This window comes from Dermacentor albipictus, chromosome 3 (genome assembly GCF_038994185.2).
Source record: "Dermacentor albipictus isolate Rhodes 1998 colony chromosome 3, USDA_Dalb.pri_finalv2, whole genome shotgun sequence".
Classification (NCBI taxonomy): domain Eukaryota; kingdom Metazoa; phylum Arthropoda; class Arachnida; order Ixodida; family Ixodidae; genus Dermacentor; species Dermacentor albipictus.
Window position 1 is genome coordinate 185,371,064 of NC_091823.1, and position 21,775 is coordinate 185,392,838.

The 21,775-nt window shown below is 46.3% G+C and overlaps 1 protein-coding gene across 11 annotated transcripts in view; it reads right to left on the reverse strand.

Annotated features, from left to right (window-relative positions):
* LOC139057669 (DENN domain-containing protein 2D-like) overlaps nucleotides 1–21,775 on the reverse strand; it is a 614,144-nt gene that overhangs the window by 549,960 nt on the left and 42,409 nt on the right. For all 11 annotated transcript variants that reach the window (XM_070536315.1, XM_070536318.1, XM_070536317.1 and 8 more), the window contains exon 2: nucleotides 611–682. In XM_070536315.1, coding sequence (XP_070392416.1) covers nucleotides 611–682 — 72 coding nt within the window. The remainder of the gene's footprint in view (nucleotides 1–610; nucleotides 683–21,775) is intronic.

Below are 21,775 nucleotides of genomic sequence, written 5' to 3' on the forward strand. Positions count from 1 at the left end.
TTTTGGTTTGGGGTTGGCGAGCTGCGTGGACATTTGACACGTGCACCAAGCGCGGTACCGTTTCCATGACTGCATAAGGAAATGATTAGGCATTGCTGCCCAGCGTGGGGGCAAACACATTCACTTGCTGTCCTGTCGCAGTGAGTCTAACTTCTTCGATTTGTCAGCGCCCATCGGCATGTTCTATCAGTCACGATTTGGCTCGCTGGCATTGGTGCAAGAAAGGTGCAATAAGTATCTTTGTGATTATTTGCACTACTGTGTAGGCATTCCTTTGTCCCAAGAGCACGTTCTAGATCCCAGAAGTTTTATTGTACCTCGATAGAGAGTTTTAAATGTCATATGCCTGTCAAAAAGCATGGGTATAGCATTGTTAATCACAGTGCAAACAAGAAAAAGGCAAGCACATGAAACAAGCAAGGAGTGAAAGAAAATCTCCGCTTGTAAAAAAGGCAATTAGAAATGAAGGCAAGCCTAAATTTTAATTGAGACTATGACAGACAACCAAAGTTCTAGTAAGGCTAGATAAACCTGCAAAACAACTTTCTTCCAGAACCACCTGGTTCTGCCACACAGCTCTGTACAAAGCATCCAAGGTTCAACATCTCACCTGTGATGTGACACCCCGTCGAGTTCCTGGTGAAAGTGCTCCAGCTTCAATGATACCGGATATTGGAGAGCTCTGCAAGAGACACAGCCACTCTCAAAATGCAGAAAAGTATTTTCCAGCACAAGAAGACTACTGTGCAATGCAGGCAAAGGAGGAGTCTTCAAGTGCTCTGTGCAGCGAAGCTAGCTTCCAAAGTTAGATTTCAACAACACCACCTTAACAATGCTAGGTAGGCACGAGTAAACACTGTGGGCAGCACAAATGATGATTGCCCAAATGTGTGCAGACTTGTCCCAGACTTTTCTTGTGCTAGCATGAAGAGATAACTTGAACAAGGCTGAACAGGTGAAGTCCACAGGATTAACTGGTATTTATCTGAAAACACATGGCAGAAAAAAAAAAAACGAAAAAACAGTCATAAACATGGAACACATGACTTCACTTGCAGCTTAGAAAATCCACTCCTTGCCTTGCAAAGTTGATAAAAGAAGCTCTCACATACTCACCTGCAACCTTGAATAACATGGCATACGCTTCCGAAATTTCCCTATTTGTTTTTGTCCCCAATCTTGCCAGAATTCAAATGTCAACGAAAATGGGTTTGCATCTGCACCTTGCACAGTGTACTGAGAGGTCCCCCAGGGGATGGAACTTTGCCAATTAGCCCAATTTCAAGTATTGCTGTATTGTATAGAACACTATTTCTCCAGACATCTGACACAACAAATTTGAAATTACACAACCAACACAATGGGCTACCTGCATCACACAACGGAAAGAATCACTGCCAAAAGGACACAGGGTGTGCCTGTGTGACTCTGTTTTAAAAGGTCACAGAATGGGCGCCAAGTGAACGGAAGCACAGTCACAGCTTTTATTTCACAGCTTATATGACATTGCACAGCTCAATCTGGCCTCACTGGACTCAATCTGGTGCAGCCGTCGTCTGAACATTGAAATTTATGGCCTCCCGAAGACTGATGACAAAGATTTCATGAAGAAGGTTAATGAGAGGTACAAAAGCGGAGCTTAAGCTACTGTGCTCGAATGACATAAGAGCCATACACAGGCTTCCTCCTAAGCCAGGTAAAACACGCAGCGCAATTGTTCACTTCGCAAAATCAGACATTCGCGATGCTTGGCTGGAAAAAAGGAAAGCGTTATGAGATGCTAATACCAACATGTTTACCTGCGAAAATATCACTCGGTACTCTAGTATTCTTCTAGCAATTGCAAAAGACTGGGTGAAGGAATCCAGCTACGTGTTCATTTCGCACGTGAATGGAAAAGTACTTGTGAGAAAAAAGGCCGGCCCACCAGCAGTTGTCGTCTGTGCCAAGGATGACCTTGCAAATCTGAAATTACAGCATAGTCCTCTGCTACAATTCCAAGAAAGCGCCACTCTGTTCATGTCAAATTTCACTCATCATACTGTGCAGCTGGAGGATGAGCAAAAACTTTCTTTTATTTCATTTGAACTGCCAACGCTTGCATAACAAATTTGATGAAGTTACTTTACCTTTATCAAACCGAAATGGTTTTTTACTGTCCGGCCTCACCGAATCCAAGGATTCTTAGCACCCTCCGCTGCATCACAGGTCTGACTGCCACCGTGGTCAGTTGCTTCGCAGCTGCTGGGGACTGAGGGCCGGGGTTTGATTGTTGTATTCATATGGGAGGTTGTGGCCAAGTACTGCACCAGGGTAGCCAATCCTGCTCTGGTGACGGAGTGCATTACCAGTTCTGGTCACTGGGATCGGGCCACACTCCAGGCCTGTTTAAGCAATTTTATCAAGATGCGGACATTTTTTTTTTTATTCCGGTGGAAAATTGCGCGACACCGGGATTCGAACCACGGTCCTCTTGCACGCAAGGCAGATGTTCTACCTTTACGCCATCGCTGCACCCGGACAGGCCGCCATTGGTATCTGAACCTGGCAATGTTGCATGTTAGAATGTTACCTAGTGAGGCGAGTCTAGCAGTGCTATTGGAGGAATTAGAGGGCAGTAAATGGGACATAACAGGGCTCAGTGAAGTTAGGAGGACAAAGGAAGCATATACAGTGCTAAAAAGCGGGCATGTCCTGTGCTACCAGAGCATAGCGAAGAGACGAGAACTAGGAGTCGGATTCCTGATTAATAAGAATATAGCTGGTAAAATACAGGAATTCTATAGCATCAACAAGAGGGTGGCAGGTGTTATTGTGAAACTAAATAAGAGGTACAAATTGAAGGTCGTACAGGTCCACGCCCCTACATCTAGTCATGATGACCAGGAAGTCGAAAGCTTCTATGAAGACGTGGAATTGGTGATGGGTAAAGTCGAAACAAAATACACTATACTGATGGGCGACTTCAATGCCAAGATAGGCAATAAGCAGGCTGGAGACAAGTCAGTGGGGGAATATGGCATAGGCACTAGGAATAGCAGGGGAGAGCTATTAGTAGACATTGCAGAACAAAGTAATACAGTAGAATCTCGATGATACGAATCTCACGGGGTCACGAAAAATATTCGTATTAGCCGAAATTCGTATCATCAAAACAATGAAAACTAGCTAAATCGAAGAGTCAGAGGTGAACTCACTCAGACACACGTATGTAAAAAGGATTTATTTCTTGTAGAAAATTCTCTAATGTCCTCTGCCTCGTTTTCTTTGTCAGGTCAATTAGCAGACTGTTCAAATCCATAAAAACGCCTGCACGTGTCGTTGCTGATTTCGTTCGCGCACGCCTCAGAACTTAGCGCGCATGCAGCGTTTCAGCCGCCGGTGGTGGGTCCTTCGCCGTCGCCCACGTCTAACACAAAGAACGCGGCCCGAAGCACAGCAGCCATTCCGTCCAATGGCACGCGGAAAATGAAGAAAAGCACAAAAGCAACACAAGTGCCACCGCTTCAAACTCTTCGCGCCCAGTCGCCGCCTCCGCGCTGTCCGGCGCCGCGTCCGCGCCTCCGCACCAAAAGAGAGAGGGAGAAATCGCGTAACTGCGCGCTGTTCTCTTTCACTGCAATCGGTGGGGCTCATGCTCGCGGTCGCGTCCATCCGTGCGCTGGAATCGTGCCAACTGTGGTCTCTCCTCCGCGCAGCGGCGCAACCTCCTCCCCTCCTTAGCAACCGGCGCGCCGGTCAGGGGCGCAGCTGCGCATAGCAACCGTGACGTCACACAGTAGCGGTAGAACGGGCGCGCGCGCGTCGGCGGTGGCACCGCCGCTCCTTCGCCAGCCGTTTCGTTGCAGTCGAGTGAGAGACCCGTGTTGCGCGCCATGCGGTTCGGGGAAGTGCCAGCGGACGCCGGATTCCCCCAACACCAAACGCCAGAAGAACAAGGAGCGAATGCGCATGCCACGAATGAACATGTTACCAGATGCGAAAGCAAGGGAGGCAGAAAAGAAACGCCAACAGCGACTGATTAGATCGCCGGGTACCAAAGGCAGGGAAGCAGAACGAAAGCGGCAGCAGCGACAGGCGATATCGCCGAACACCAAAGCGAATGAATTGGAGCGCAGACGGCAGCAGCGTCTGGCTTTCGCCAAGCACACTTTCAAATTTCCAATGTCTTCGGTAATTTTCGTATCAACCGACGCGGGTCGGAAATTGATTCGTAACAACCATTCTCTAACACGTTGCAAAGTAATGGGGCTCGGCCGGGACTACAGAAAAATTCGTATCATCCAGAAATTCGTATCAGCCGTGATCGTATCATCGAGATTCCACTGTATGCGGATAATGAATACCTTCTTCCACAAGCGGGATAGCCGAAAGTGGACGTGAAGGAGCCCAAATGGCGAGACTAGAAATGAAATTGACCTTATACTCTGCGCTAACCCTGCCATCATACAAGATGTGGACGTGCTCGGCAAGGTGCGCTGCAGTGACCATAGGATGGTAAGAACTTGAATTAGCCTAGACCTGAGGAGGGAACGGAAGAAACTGGTACATAAGAAGCCAGTCAACGAGTTAGCAGTACGAGGGAAAACAAAGGAATTCCGGATCAGCGACATTCACGGAGCAATCCAGGCAGCCTTCGCAACCAGGCAGAGGCTAACCGCCTTCTTCGTTCATTGCAGAAATGCGCGTTTGAGGAGCGGAATCCGAAGCTGCTACCGTCACTGCTGGTGGAACCTACACGTGTCCACGGATCGTCCCCCTCCCTCCGTTCTCTACTGGCAAGCCGCACCTGCGCACTACTGTCCGATATCAACGGCGTCCCCTATATAACCGCTGCACGACGGTCCCCACATCATTCACGGAGCAATCCAGGCAGCCTTCGCAACCAGGCAGAGGCTAACCGCCTTCTTCGTTCATTGCAGGTGTGTATCCTGTATCTTTGATTACATCGATCTTAGGCTACTGGATTGCTCCGTTCGTGTTTGTGTCCAGCATGGGTGATAAGCCTCCTTCAACTATAAAAGAACTTGTAAAGGCTATGACTGACTTGAGTGCACAGTTTAACTCTAAGCAAAGTGAACTAAAGCAAGATATAAAGCATGTGATTGAATCTGAAATGGAATCTGTCAAAACTTCAATGGGCTTTATCAATGAAAAGTTCGAAGAATTAAGAACAGAGATCTCTGAGCTCAAAAAGACCCTGTCTGACGTGAAAAACGTAAACCTGGAAATGAAAAAAGAAAACAACCGACTCACAAATGAAGTGAAAACTCTCAGGCACGAATTGACTGAACTGCAGCAGTACAGTAGAAGAAATAACCTTGAAATCAAAGGCATCCCTCCAGCACCCACTGAAAATCTGATTTCAGTGATGACATCGATCTGTCATCTCTTGAGCACCAAGTTCGATGAATCCGATGTTGAAGCTATCCATCGTGTGCCCTCAAAAAACAAGGACGAACCCAACATCATTGTTAAGTTTGCTTCCAGGAAAGTGAGAGACAGCATTCTGAAAACAGCGAAAAAGCAACGGCTGAACACTACACTTCTGAGCTTTGACGATCACGAAAATCCCGTGTTCATCAACGAACATTTGTGCCCGGCAAACAAAATTTTGCTAGGTAAAGCACGGAAAGCCAAAAAGGAAAAACAGTGGAAACACGCATGGGTATCAGATGGCAAGATCCTGATGCGCAAGACAGATACCTCGCATGTTCTACATATAACCTGTGACGCTGATCTTGCTCAGGTAGTCTAGAAACATGGCCTTTTCCGTCGAGGAAATCAGTGCTAAGTGGCACGAGAGCGAAAACCTTTCCATTTTTCATTGCAATGTCCGCAGTATAAATAAAAATTTAGACCAACTCACTGTACATTTATCGCAACATTCTTTCCAGTATGATCTTATCGCTGTAACTGAAACCTGGCTTAAGAAAGGAGAAATACCGTACATACCGGGTTACACAACGCTATCTTTACCAAGAGATAGCACCGCTCGAGGGGGTGGCGTTGCTCTTTTTATAAAAAACGGCATAGATTATCAACAACTCTCGGATTCCTCTCTGAGCTCTAATACCACAGAAGCACTTTTTATTCACCTTAAGACAGACGTCGTAATAGGCGTGGTATATCGTCCGCCAAACACGTGCACAAGTCAGTTCATATCTGATATGGAGTCCATTCTGGTTCCTCTGATGTCTTTTAATGATCAGTTAGCAATAGTTGGTGATTTCAATATCGACTTATCAAAGGATGACTGTCCAGATTATATTTTCTTACTGGAATCGTTCAACCTCAAGAATGTTATCAATGTGCCCACTAGAATTACACATCAGTCTGCAACAATTATTGATCACATCTTATGTAACCGTGATATGGATGCCTGCGCTGGTGTTTGTAACCAAAACATTGCTGATCACTGTTCAACTTTTCTGTTTCTGCCACGGTCGGGTATCGATTGTATTTGCCCTACCCATACCAATGTATTTTCACGGGTGGACTACGCGCATGTCAGGCGTTTGCTCGAATCTATTCATTTCGAAAATCTGTGTCACAGTGACGTTCACACAGAATTTGCTAACTTTGTATCTGCTGTTTCCGATGCAATTACTAAGTCAACACTGAAGTTTTCTCGGCGCAACTACAAACATGCCATATGTCCTTGGATTACTGAGGAAATACTCACAGTATTGAAAAAGAAGGATTCGTACTATAATAAGCTCAAAAACAACAGAACAAATGCTTATTACTTGAAACAGTTTAAGTATTACAGAAACAAATCCGTGGCGCTGATGAGAAAATCAAAGAAATTGTATTATACTAATTTGGTTAATCGTCAAGGAAATGACACAAAGCAAGTATGGAAGATTGTAGGAGAAGTTACGGGAACAGCTAAAAGAAAACAGATTGTTCCTGTCAACTTGTCAATAGAGACTGCAGACCAGTTTAATCAGTTCTTCACAACATACGGTCAGAACAGTGCGCAACCTACTCCCTTAGCTTCAGTGACATCCGACATACCTCGATGTATTAATAATGAATTCAGTTTCTCGAACATTACTAGCGATGAAGTTGCAAGTGTTGTGGCGAACATGCCCACGAATAAAGCGGCAGGGCCAGACGGCATAATGGCTAAGGTAATCAAGGACAACATTGATTTGTTTTGTGTTCCTTTGTGCAGAATATTCAATCATGCGATACACTCTAGCTTATACCCCGATACTTTAAAAGTTGCAAAAGTTGTTCCGATATTTAAAACTGGTGACCCTAACAACCCGTCTAGTTACAGGCCAATATCTGTACTGAGTGTCGTCAATACCATTTTTGAAAAATTAATTGCTTTCCAACTGAAAACCTTTCTTGATGTTAATCATATTATTTGTCCTCAGCAACACGGATTTGTTTCTAGCAGGTCCACGTCCACGGCTGTAGTTACTCTATCACAGCTTATCCTATCTGCTCTTCATAACCATAATGTTGCTGTAAGCGTATTTATAGACATCAAAAAAGCTTTCGACACAGTTTCACACTCCATTCTTTTAATGAAACTGGAAGCATATGGTGTGCGTAGCGGGGCCCTTGAATTCTTTAAAAGTTATCTTTCTTCACGACAGCAGCAAGTTGTCCTCAAACAGTTCAAGTCTGCATACCAAACTGTTACGTGTGGTGTACCCCAGGGGTCAGTTCTGGGACCGCTTTTATTTTCGCTCTTTATTAATGACCTCCCCAATGCAATACAGTGTTCTCAAATTTTGATGTATGCGGATGACACTGCACTTATCTTTACTGGCAACTCACTTGAATCAATAGAAAATCCTATTAACAATGAACTCCAACGTATCTCGACCTGGTTTCGTAATAATCATCTAACTTTAAACACTGAAAAAACTAAATATGTTATTTTTCGTTCAAAACAAAAGTGTATTGAATTAAGTGATTTTTCTATATGTGTTGACAACAATGTTGTTGATAGTGTGTCTTCTTTTAAATATTTAGGGGTCATGTTCGACTGCCACTTGTCTTGGAAGGAACAGGTGCACAGTGTGTGTAAAAAGGTTGCGTACGGTTGTTTTACCTTGTCTAAGGCACGGCGGCACTTTCCACCTGCTATTCTTAGATCACTGTATTTTTCATTATGTCACAGTCATCTCAGTTATTGCAGTGAATCATGGGGAATCACATACAAAACGTATTTAACACCATTGCTAAGACTACAAAAACGTGCCTTGAAAACCATGGGATTACCTTCTTCGAATAGTTCTAACAATAACATTTTTGACGCAATGCAAATCATGTCATTCACAACCTTACGCGATTACAAAATAGCTCTTATGGTTAATAATATTATAAATACCAACTACCCCTTACCCCTTGGTGCATTCAGTATTCCCGTCCGCAACACTAGACAAGCCAGCAATGGCAATTTTAACCTTCCTATTTGCCATAATGCGTACGGAGAAAGACGAATAGAATTTACAGGAGCGAAAATTTGGAACTCGTTGCCAATTGAAGTAAAGCAAGCTAGGAATTTCAAACTGACATGCAAGAAACATTTTTTGGGAATGGAAGCAAGGCTACAAAGTTAGTTTTTCTTCAATGTGTTTGTGATTGCTGTCCTATATGTTATTTTGTATTGGACCGCTTACTAGCCTCATTGGCTATCGGTCCAAATATCTGTGTATACATTTTGTTTGTGTTACTCAATAAAGACTTCTTGATTCTTGATTCTTGATCAAGCTACAGAACAGGTATTCGGCTTTAACTCAGAAAGAGGACATTAGTATTGAAGCAATGAACAACAATCTTACGGGCATCATTAAGGAGTGTGCAATAGAAGTCGGTGGCAACTCTGTTAGACAGGATACCAGTAAGGTATCGCAGGAGACGAAAGATCTGATCAAGAAACGCCAATGTATGAAAGCCTCTAACCCTACAGCTACAATAGAACTAGCAGAACTTTCGAAGTAAATCAACAAGCGTAAGACAGCTGACATAAGGAAGTATAACATGGATAGAATTGAACATGCTCTCAGGAATGGAGGAAGCCTAAAAGCAGTGAAGAAACTAGGAATTGGCAAGAATCAGATGTACGCGTTAAGAGACAAATCCGGCAATATCATTACTAATATGGATGAGATAGTTCAAGTGGCTGAAGAGTTCTATAGAGATTTATACAGTACCAGTGGGACCCAAGACGATAATGGAAGAGAGAATAGTGTAGAGGAATTTGAAATCCCACAACTAACGCCGGAAGAAATAAAGAAAGCCTTGGGAGCTATGCAAAGGGGAAAGGCAGCTGGGGAGGGTCAGGTAACAGCAGATTTGTTGAAGGATGGGGGGCAGATTGTTCGAGAAAAACTGGCCATCCTGTATACGCAATGCCTCATGACCTCGAGCGTACCGGAACCTTGGAAGAACGCCAACATAATCCTAATCCATAAGATAGGGGACGCCAAGGACTTGAAAAATTATAGACCAATCAGCTTACTGTCCGTTGCCTACAGAATATTTACTAAGGTAATCGCAAATAGAATCAGGAACACCTTAGACATCTGTCAATCGAAGGACCAGGCAGGATTCCGTAAAGGCTACTCAACAATTGACCATATTCACACTATCCATCAGGTGATAGAGAAATGTGCGATATATAACCAACCCTTATATATAGCTTTCATTGATTACGAGAAAGCGTTTGATTCTGTCGAAACCTCAGCAGCCATGGAGGCATTACGGAATCAGGGTGTAGACGAGCCGTATGTAAAAATACTGAAAGATATATATAGCGGCTCCACAGCCACCGTAGTCCTCCATAAAGAAAGCAACAAAATCCCAATAAAGAAAAGCATCAGGCAGGGAGACACGATCTCTCCAATGCTATTCACAGCGTGTTTACAGGAAGTATTCAGAGACCTGGATAGGGAAGAATTGGGGATAAGAGTTAATGGAGAATACCTTAGCAACTTGCGATTCACTCATGATATTGCCTTGCTTAGTAACTCAGGGGAACAACTGCAATGCACGCTCACTGACCTGGAGAGGCAAAGCAGGAGAGTGGGTCTAAAAATTAATCTGCAGAAAACTAAAGTAATGTTTAACAGTCTCGGAAGAGAACAGCAATTTACAATAGGTAGCGAGGCACTGGAAGTAGTAAGGGAATACATCTACTTAGGGCAGGTAGTGACTGCGGATCCGGATCATGAGACTGAAATAATCAGAAGAATAAGAATGGGCTGGGGTGTGTTTGGCAGGCATTCTCAGATCATGAACAGCAGATTGCGATTATCCCTCAAGAGAAAAGTATATAACAGCTGTGTCTTACCTGTACTCACGTATAGGGCAGAAACCTGGAGGCTTACGAAAAGGGTTCTACTTAAGTTGAGGACGACGCAACAAGCTATGGAAAGAAGAATGATAGGTGTAACGTTAAGGGATAAGAAAAGAGCAGATTGGGTGGGGGAACAAACTCGAGTTAATGAAATCTTAGTTGAAATCAAGAAAAAGAAATGGGCATGGGCAGGACATGTAATGAGGAGGGAAGATAACAGATGGTCATTAAGGGTTACGGACTGGATTCCAAGGGATGGGAAGCGTGGCAGGGGGAGGCAGAAGGTTAGATAGGCGGACGAGGTTAAGAAGTTTGCACGGACGACATGGCCACAATTAGTAAATGACCGGGGTAGTTGAAGAAGTATGGGAGAGGCCTTTGCCCTGCAGTGGGCGTAACCAGGTTGATGATGATGACTACTATGTCAGCCTGTCGTTCATTGAAGCGGGGAGGTGGCGTTGCTCTATATATCTGTTCGGATCTGCAGTGCCAAATTTCACCAAATTATAATATGCTAAAGGAAAATTTTGAGTGTGCTATCATTCACCATTACAACATAGTTCTTGCTGTCATGTACCGACTGCCAACTGGGTGTTTAAGACAAATTATGCAGTTTGCAGAAGGGGTATTTCAGCGTAGCATTGAAATCAACCGTGAATGTGCTTTTGCTAACGACTTCAATATGCTTCTCAAAATAATACTACCTTCTTGCATTTCAAAGAACTTTTCGAATCATATGGTTGTTCTAATGTAATTAATGAGCCCACCCGTATCACCTCAAATACTGAAACAATATTAGACCTGTGTGTTACAAGCTTTTGCCCTGATGAAGTCAAGTCAGGTGTCATTACTTGTGATCTTACCAATCATTTAACAATGTACTGTCCGATACCACTGAAACAAAAGCATATGCTATGCCAGAAAAAGAAATCCTGGTTAGAGACTACTCGGGAAAAAAAAAATGTTAAGGTTTAAAGAACTCATGGTACAACAGAAATGGGATATTGTCATAAAATAAAATGATCCCAACATTGCATATAATGTCTTCCTGAAGTGTTTTACTTCTGCCTACAATGCCTCCTTTCTACTAAAAGCTCTTGAAGAACACAAAAAAACAAGAAAACCTTGGATATCGCATGAATATTATAGCAGAATTAAACACAGGCAGAACGTTTCCAGAAGTCTTTAGGCACGAGCAAAGGTGATCTTCAAATATTTAAGAAAGTGAGGAATAAATTAAGTGCCAATATGAAAAAAGCAAAACAAGAGTTTCACATGAAAAAATTTTTATGAAACTGTGGGAAATTCTCGTCTTGTATGGCAAGCGATCTGGGATATTCTAGGCAAGACAAATTCGCCAAAACGTGTTTTGCATGAAAGTGAGTCAATGAATGACATCGAGGTCGCAAACGTGTTTAACGAACACTTTATTGATGTGTGTGTTTCCGCAGATGACCGCGCTAAAATACCCTGACAACATTTTGTGAAAACACATTGTCAAAATACTATATTCATGTCTCCCATTGATCAATATGAGATAACCAATGTCATATTGGCCTTAAACGATTGTGCTGCTGGAGCTGAGAATAAGGAAGCATCCCTCTTATGCATATTCTCAACCTTATACGTAAACTGCAATGTTCCCAGAGGTAATGAAGCTAGCCTGTGTGGCCATAATACATAAAGGTGGTTCTGTTAAAGACAAGAACAATTACAAATCAATCTCAGTGCTTCCTATCTTTGCGAAGAAAGCAGAAAACATAATACATAGGAGACTTTCTGGATTTCTGATGATAGATAATATAATAGTAAGCGAACCACTTGGATTCAGAAAGTCTGAAAGGAATATAGTTACACTGGGAATATTTCTCGACTTCAGAAAGAATTTCGACTGTGTCCTATGATGTGCTTTTAAGGAAAATACCATCCTATGGAATACATGGCAAACCTCGGTCTTTGATAAAAAGCTACTTCAAGAGCTCAATTTACATGCATAAATAGCGTAAACTCCAACAGACTATCTGTAAAATTTGGTGTACCACAAGGATTACTTGGACCAATATTATTTTTATTATACATTAATGATATTGGAAATATTGTTACGGTGAAGGAAGAAGTTGAATTGGACTAGAGGAAGACGAAGTCTGGCAGTTGCCTGAACGCCATATACACCAGTTGTAAATATACATTATTTTACACTCGTGGGCCTGCTTTCTTCCGGCAACATTTTGGTGGAGGTGCTGGGTACAATCACGGAACTTTGCAGCAGACGTCATCTACCTGCCGCGACAATGGCAAATCAACCGACACAAGCGACGACGCCTCAGCAGCCCGTGCCAACGGTCATCCTCACTCATCCATGGGACCCAGGGACATTTTGTGGCACAGACAACGCCGACATCGAGGACTGGCTTAAGATGTACGAGCAAGTGTGCGACAACAACAGGTGGGATCCGACAATGATGCTAGTAAACGTGATATTTTATCTAAGAGGAACTGCGAAGCAATGGTAGGACACACACGAAACTGACGTAACGAGCTGGGAAGTCTGCAAAGAAAAAATGCGAGACCTGTTTGGCAGACCTGTCAGTCGCCAGCTGGCAGCAAAAAAAGAACTTGCATACTACGCTCAGACGTCCACAGAATCTTATGTCGTGTACATACAGGATGTGCTGGCCCTCTGTAGCAAGGCTGATAACAACATGACCGAGGCAGACAAGATTAGTCACATACTGAAAGGTATTGCAGACGATGCCTTCATTCTCCTGGCGTGTAAGAATTGTGCCACTGTGGATGCAATTATAAAGGAGTGCCGGCCGAAGGGCCGCCGCGTCGCTCAAACTTTCGGCCGATTACCCAATACCGCCACGACATCTTCTTGCGCGACCAGCCGCGGTTCGTTCAGCCCACAGGACCAGAAGATATCACGCGCATCGTTCGCCTTGAGCTTGAGGCCATGGCTCCGGCTCCAGTTCGTTCCGACTGTTGGGAATGCATGCCCGCAATAACCCTTATACAAACAGTCGTTCGGGAGGAAATAGCAAGTTTGGGCATTCCATCTCTCTGCTCGGTCCGCCATACGAACACCTATCAGATTTCTCCGGCCGCTCACTCCAGGACGCAATGCTTTCCGCCACTCCATCACAACCAAGCTGACTGGCGCACAGCGGATGATAAACCCATCTGTTTTAATTGCTCCGCTACTGGACACATCGCCCGTCATTGCCACAATCACTGGTCGTCGCCTACTCGGTGGTCGTATCCAAGTCACTACCGCCAAGTACCAGAGAATCGTACTTTCTCGCCCTATATGCCGACTAGGAACATCAATGCCGACAGTGCTCCACCAAGATCCAGCCGCTTCCCGTCTCCGCAAGGTCGTAGGTCCCGTTCGCCTCTCATTCACTGCTCTTCGTCCCCTTCTGCAACCGGTCGCTTCGCTTCAGGAAACTAGGCGGTGCAGCTCCCGGAGGTGAAGCTGCAACTCCAACCCGGCCCACAAATCCTCTGTTGACTCTGCCTACATGTGGAAACCTACTGGACATTGAAGTTGACCATTGGGGGCCATTATACCACTGTTCTATTTATCGTTCTTGAACACTGTCCGCACGACCTAATTCTTGGCCCTGACTTCCTTTCGAAACATTCTGCCCAAATTGACTGCTCCGCAGGTGTTGTACAGTTGGATCTGCCGCTTTCTGCTGACCCAACAACTTGTGCTTCACACCGCTTATGTTCTGCTGAGTTTGCAAGGCTGTCTCAACAAGCGACTACAAATGTCCTCTTGACACCCTGTCCTCCCTTACCTGATGGCGAGTACATCGTGTCGCCGCTTATTGACATGGTTTGTCACGCAATATTGCCCTACCGAGCACCTTAATCCGGATCCGCAAGAACTGCGCTCGCATATCCATCCTCAATTTTAGATTTTCGTCGCATGTGCTGCCACACGGTATCGCCATAGCACATATCACTCCTTTGGAAGAATTTGAGATTTCTTCTTTGACCTCTGAATCCTTCCTCAGTACCAACGGACCTTTGTCACCCACTCCTTCGTACTCGACGCCTGCGGACGATGTTTCTAGGATGATCGCCCTAGACCTTCCTTCCAAGCAAACAACAGCTCTTCGTCACCTCCTGTCATCTTATCAGGACATCTTTGATTTGGACGACCATCCACTTGGCCAGACATCTGTTGTCACGCATTGCACCAACACCGGTGATGCCAGCCCCATTCATAGGCAGCCATATCGTGTCTCCGCAACAAAAAGGGCCATCATACAGAAAGAGGTAGACAGGATGATGGACAAGGACGTCACTGAACCTTCCAGTAGCCCGTGGGCATCATTTGTTGTCTTAGTAAAGAAAAAAGACAACTCATGGCGCTTATGCGTTGACTACCGTCACCTCAACAGGATAACAAAAAAGGATGTTTATTCGCTGCCTCGCATTGATGACGCTGTTGACTGCCTTCATGGATCGCAATACTTTTCATCAATTGACCTCCGCTCCGGCTATTGGCAGATTAGCGTCGATGAGATGGACCGCGAGAAAACCGCCTTCGTCAGACCGGACGATCTGTATCAATTTAAAGTCATGACCTTTGGATTATGCAATGTGCCAGCTACATTCGAACGCATGATAGACTCTCTCTTACGCGGCTTGAAGTGGTCTATATGCCTCTGTTACCTCGATGATGTGATTGTGCTTTCGCCGAACTTTGAGAGCCACCTGCGGCACCTCACAACCATACTCTCCGTGTTTCACAGGGCTGGCCTTCAGCTAAACTCCTCCAAGTGCCATTTCGGTCGCCGTGAAATTAACACGCTCGGCCATCTCGTAAACGCCGCCAGAATCCAACCTGATCCACAGAAAGTTCACGCCGTGCGAAATTTTCCTGTACCTTGTTCAATAATTGATGTCCGTAGTTTTCTGGGCTTATGCTTTTATTTCCGGCTATTTGTAAAAAATTTTGCACAGATCGCTCACCCTCTCACTGACCTTCTTAAGAAAGACATCTTTCTCTTGGCTTACAACTTCCCCGATTTCGTCACACTTTGACCCTTCTGCACCCACTGAAATACGAAGCGACGCAAGTGGTCATGGCATGGGCGCTGTCCTCGCTCACCGTCAACAGGGCCAAGACCGTGTCATCGCTACGCTAGTTGCCTTCTTTCCACGCCCAAGCAAAATTACTCCATTACTGAGAAAGAATGTCTCGTGCTCGTATGGACGGTCGCGAAATTTCGGCCCTACTTTTTCGGTCGCAGTTTCTGTGCCGTAACCGATCATCCCGCACTCTGCCGGCTCTCCTCTTTGAAGGACCCAACTGGACAACTTGCACGTTGGGCACTGCGTCTACAAGAATATACATTTTCTATTATGTATAAGTAGGGCACCTGCATAAAGACACTGACTGCCTGTCCCGCAATCCTGTGGATCAACTGGACGATACCGATGCAGACTTGAACATCAGTGTTCTATCCCTGTCCGGCTTCCTCCATATTGGCGACGAGCAGCGCAAAGATCTTGTTCTTCGAACATTTATGGAACGCCTAAGCTCCTTGCCCAATGATCTGTCCCTCCAGATGTTCACCTTGCGCGATGGAACTTTATACCGTCGTAGCATTCGTAGCGTCGTAGCGCCCCGACAGCTCGGAACTCCTCCAAGCACTTTCGACTCACCGTGCTCCAGCAACTTCACAATGCTCCTACTGCTGAACATCTGGGCATCACTCGTACATATGACCACCTGCGTTGCCGCTTCCTCTGGCCCGGCATTTATCGCTCTGTGCACCGTTATGTCGCTTCTTGCAACCTGTGTCAGCGCCGGAAGACGCCTGCTATGCCTCCCGCTGGTTTGCTTTAACCAATCGATATCTCTACAGAGCCCTTCTTCCGTGTGGGCTTATACCTCCTTGGCCCCTTTCCAATTTCCATCAAAGGCGACAAATGGATTGCTGTAGCAACCGATTATGCCACGAGATATGCCATTGCACGAGCACTACCAACCAGCTGCGCCACAGATGTCGCTGACCACTATACGACTCACTATACAACGTCATCCTGCACCACAGCGCCCTTTGCCAGTTGCTGACGGATCGCGGTCGCTGCTTTCTATCGAAGGTCATCGATGATCTGCTCCGCTCCTGTTCTACAGAACACCAGCTTGCTACCGCGTGCCACCCTCAAACAAACGGCCTCACCGAGCGACTCAACGACACGCTAACTGAAATGCTGGCCATGTACGTTTCCGACGGTCACCGCTACTGGGACGTCGCTTTACCATACATCACTTTCGCATACAACTCGTTCCGTCATGACACTGCCAGATTTTCACCATTTTAGCTTTTGTATGGCCGTGATCCCACCGTGCGCTTTGACACGTTGCTAGCTTCCGCAGTACAATCATCCAGCACTGGTTACGCTGGCGATGCTATTGACTTAGCCGCCCAGGCCCGAGATGTCGCCCGTCATCGCCTCACAGTCTCGCAAGCTTCTCAAAAGCGACGCTACGACCTTCGGCACTGAGACTACCATTTTTCACCTGGTTCCCTTGTCCTTCTCTGGACACTTTCACGTCACGTCGGCTTGTCGGAAAAATTAATTTCCCATTATTCTGGTCCTTACCAAATCTTTCGCCAACTGCCCAACGTGACATACAAGATCGCCCCAGTCAGTCAGCCTTCAGTGCCTCCCAACGTCCTCAGTGCCTCCCGTCACCAGCGATGTTGTTCACGTCAACAGGCTCAAGCCCTATGTCCCCCCATTATGTGAGGCTCTATAACTTGCACCGAGACGGAGCTACCCCGCCGGGAGGGTGATGTTATGGTGAAGGGAAGGAAGAAGTTGAATTGGACTAGAGGAAGACGAAGTCTAGCAGTTGCCTGAACGCCATATACACCAGTTGTAAATATACATTATTTTACACTCGTGGGCCTGCTTTCTTCCTGCAACAATATTAACAAATATATGAGGTTAATTTTATATGCAGATGACACGAATGTATTTTTATCAGGTGCTGATGTAAAAGAGGTATTTCATCTAGCTAACGAATGGCTAACAGGTCTGGATTTGTGGTTTCAATCCAATAGACTCCAATTAAACATCAGTAAAATGAAATACTCTTCCGGCCTCGAGGAGCCCACCCCACTGTAAAATTAGATTTAAAATTTCAGAATGTTACCATCGAACAATCTCCATCAGTTAGATTTTTGGGGGTGACATTTTAAGAAAACCTTTCATGTATGCCTCACGTTGACAAGTTCCGAAGTGAGCTGGCGCTCACTTTGACAGTATACAGACGGTTTACATGCGGGAAAAGTTTTCCGGCTCTTCTAGCACGTGTAGTGGCCTTCATCAGTGGGCCATCCGCACGCTACTCGTAACAGCAGCCGTAAAGGCGGCGAATTCCATCGGCTACATGAGACAGCTGCTTTCTCTCTGTGCACGAGGGGGAGCGCAGCGTTCTGGCGTGTGCCGGCTTTCAAACACATGACAACTTTACACTTGCACTGCATTATGGTAGGTGCATGCTGGCTTTCACAACACACATGCGAATAGAAAATTAATAGCGGTTTGTGACCAAACCTGCGTCAAGGGTGGGAGATGAACATGTACCTTCCGTTCAGCATGCTAACATGAAAGAGCTAGCAATAAATCAAAATCCAGGTTTGGACGAGTTCGTGTATTCATAAGGTCTTCCAAGACCCGTTACCATCCACCCGCCCGCACCCGTCCCGCCTTTGTGCATTCGTTGCCCCGACCTTTTCACGCTGCGTTTAGAAAGCCTGCCAGCAGACAGTCGTACTCACCCTCATTCACGTTTTGTTGATAAACTCTGGTAGTAATCGTCGTCACGGAAGTGTTAGAGCATAGCGCTGTTGTTCTTGAGTGCTTGAAATTTTTTCGATTCATAGCAGCCTCCCACTTGGCTGCAAGCTTCTTGTCTTGCGGGGAGTAATGGAACATCGGAACATAGTCGCAGCAGCGGGTTTTCGTGCAAGCGTAGGCTGCACAGAATGCCGGCATGATCGGCCCGCCACTTCAATTGATGCTGCGCACGTCAACTACCACTCTACATACACAAAAACAAAGGAATGCAGGCTCGAGTGAGGCAGATTATGACGACACGCACGCAGAAACAAGCGCGGTCAGGCACGGTCGCGGAGACTGCGAAGGAGCGGAACACCAGTGCTGACGTCACTACGCCGCGGTTTCCGGTCTCCGCTCACATCGCCAGCATCAGCAGCAGCATGCGGCGCTCGATGAGGCGCAGAGCGACAGTGTAATTTTAACCGACGATTACACCATAACTAAGTGAAAAATCCCGGCCAAAATTTTACGCGCATGGTTTATAAGGTTTCCGCATCCGTATATGAGCGTTTTATTGAATTTGACAGACTCCTCAGCTTCCCTTTAATTCAAAATCCACGGGGATGCTAAGAAAATTCGAATTATATGAAATTCGAACTAAAGAAAATGAGAGAAAAAAAGTGCTCGGTTAAAGCACATATATAGTCCGACGAAGCGTGAGCGCTTGTGTGCACACGCTATGTCATGTTGGTGAGAATGTCTACAGTTCGAAGCACTGGCGCATCCAACGTAACTGGACGCGGCCAACGTCGAGATGGCTCTTGCTCCATCTGTGCGTTCGTTGCACCAACTGTGCCACAAGACATTCATTTGAAGGATTGCCAGCTGTTTGTGCACAGGCATGAGTAATAGCGGGCGTGGAAGAGAAAATGTGGGGGCTTTTGCTCCTTGAATATATGAGTCTGCCTAGGCACTATTGAGGAGGTTTCTTAGCACGCATTGTATGCATTTGTCCCCTAAACATGCCGACATTGCGGAGTGCGGTCGAGTTTGTTTACGCTCTGCCGCTGACTGTCCACGCGGTGAGGCAGTGGACACGGACGCCCCATTTCGTGATGGCTGTGTCTGAAGGGGCAAGGTTCTGACTGGTGTTGTATAAGTTGCTGGTCACTTTTTTTCGTCGCGACGATAGACAGGATTTTTTGTACAAGCACTTCTCCAGGAGGGCACATGTAACCGGCAAATGGAGGCCTCAAGAGAGCACCTGAGGTTATACTAAAGCAGGCAGCGCAGGGGTAGCGGGGGGATCAAAGCTGGAAGCAGGGTGGCCCGTGGCTTGGGGCCGCGGAGGCCGCAGCATGCCAAGGGATCATCATCATCAGCCTGGTTACGCCCACTGCAGGGCAAAGGCCTCTCCCATACTTCTCCAACGACCCCGGTCATGTACGAATTGTGGCCATGTTGTCCCTGCAAACTTCTTAATCTCATCTGCCCACCTAACTTTCTGCCGCCCTCTGCTATGCTTCCCTTCCCTTGGAATCCAGTCCGTAACCCTTAATGGCCATCGAGTATCTTCCCTCCTCATTACATGTCCTGCAAATGCCCATTTCTTTTTCTTGATTTCAACTAAGATATTATTAACTCGCGTTTGTTCCCTCACCCAATCTGCTCTTTTTTTTATCCCTTAAAGGGATAGTGAATAAAAAATTTGTCGCCGAGGTTTCCGTCTCCAGTGATAGCTGTCGCACCGAGAGCGACCAAAACAGCACTCTTTCTGAGGAGAAGTGAGCGAAAAGTAATTATTTTAATGAATATTTCTCAAATCACAGCACCTACCGGCCTCCTCCGAAAGCTCTGGCAAAACCGGATGTCACGTCACGCTTACCCACCTCGAGGCCCATTGCGAGCGATTGTCCACACTGAGCGCGCGAAGGGGCGAGTTGACGTTTGCAGCAACGCGCTGTCTTTGTTCGACCGCCCTGTTCGTACCGCTTCCTCATGTGAGCTGTTCGAAAACCTCGTCTTTCATCTCGTGGATTTGTGGTTTGATTTGTGGAGCAGGCGTGTCAACGCCGCAAAATGCCGAGGGTCTGCTGTGCGCATGTGAAAACGGCAGGCAGCGGTAGTCTTTTTCTCGCATACTTGTTCACGCCGTAGTTTTGCGCACAGGTGCCGTTTGACCGTAATTTGTCGTTTGTACGACGTTCTGAGCCATATGTTTGGCCAATTCTGCCAGAATGAATCGAAATCCGCATCGTCTGAAGCGACGGCTGACGAAAAAAAATTCGCCGACATGAGACTGGTGGCGCCATCTCATGCGCACCAAGGGAAGGAGTGCTCGGGCTGCGATGAAACAACGGGACGCTGAAGCCGCTGCGCATGTACTTGTTCACTCCGTCAATAACAAGACGTTTCCTGCTCACAGAGGCACATTTCAGTCACTGCACATGCCTAGCTTCAATCCTCACCCATTGCTTCATCGTATCTATTCTCAAAACAGCTACTTGGGCGCATCAAGCACCTGCCGCGCGAGAGTCGGCAGCCGACTGTTATGCTCACGCCGCCGGCCACACCTGCTCCGATGGCGTAGGTACAGGGAGGTCTACACGCGTCAATATCTTCAACGATTTGAACGTTTCTTTTTTTTTTGTACAGTGTGTACTCACGGCACTTGTATTGTGCATTGGTGGCTTTTCATGTTTTACGTGCTAGCAGCTACCCATCCAAGCGGGCGGAGCAAGCTGCTTTGCGCAGAACGCAGAGTAAATTCCTTACATCGCGTGACATTGCATAGCCTGAGGCATAAGCGTCCTCGCTCTGTTGAACCCAAACATGGCAAAGCGTTTGCGTGAGTGAATCGCGCTGGGGTCACCGCCACAGATGCAACACTGTCAATGAGGCGTACGCCTCTGGTCTCGCTAATAACTCATTCGTGACAGGTGCAAGCTTGCGATTCGAGCCGCAGGAACCGCGTTTATATCTGGCTTCCACCTATGATGCCGCCCCTGATCTCTCGAGGCGAACGCGTGTACATGGAATGCACAGTGTAAACACCACTTTGCTGGTCCAGACTCTCTCGGCACCGCGGAAGGGGACTGCTGCGATGGGTCGTCGTCAATTTCGCTTGACGACGCGGACGGATCGTAGGCATACGCCTTTATCGTTCGTGGTCGTTCAGTAGGCCGCTCATCCAAGTCGGAGTCATAAGTTCCGCTCATGCTATCGCTCTCACTAGAACTTTGCATTTTGCACTGCACAGCGCGAGGAAAACAAAACTGCGCAGCCGGCCAGCTCGCTCCGCGGCTACTAAGGGTAGGTGTGACGTCAGATCCACCGGGTTGTTGTCGGGAGCGCTTTGCCAGTGACGCGGTGGCCGCTCATAGAAAGTCAAAAATAAAGCCATCCGCTCAAAAGTAACCCGAATAATGACTATGTACTATAGCAATCAGGTCTTAGGAATGCAATTGTGGGGCTTTCTCTATATGCTTCGATTTTTATTTTGTATCCCTTTAACGTTACACCTACCATTCTTCTTTCCATAGCTCGTTGCGGCGTCCTCAATTTAAGTAGAACACTTTTCGTAAGCCTCCAGGTTTCTGCCCCGTATGTCAGTACTGGTAAGACACAGCTGTTATA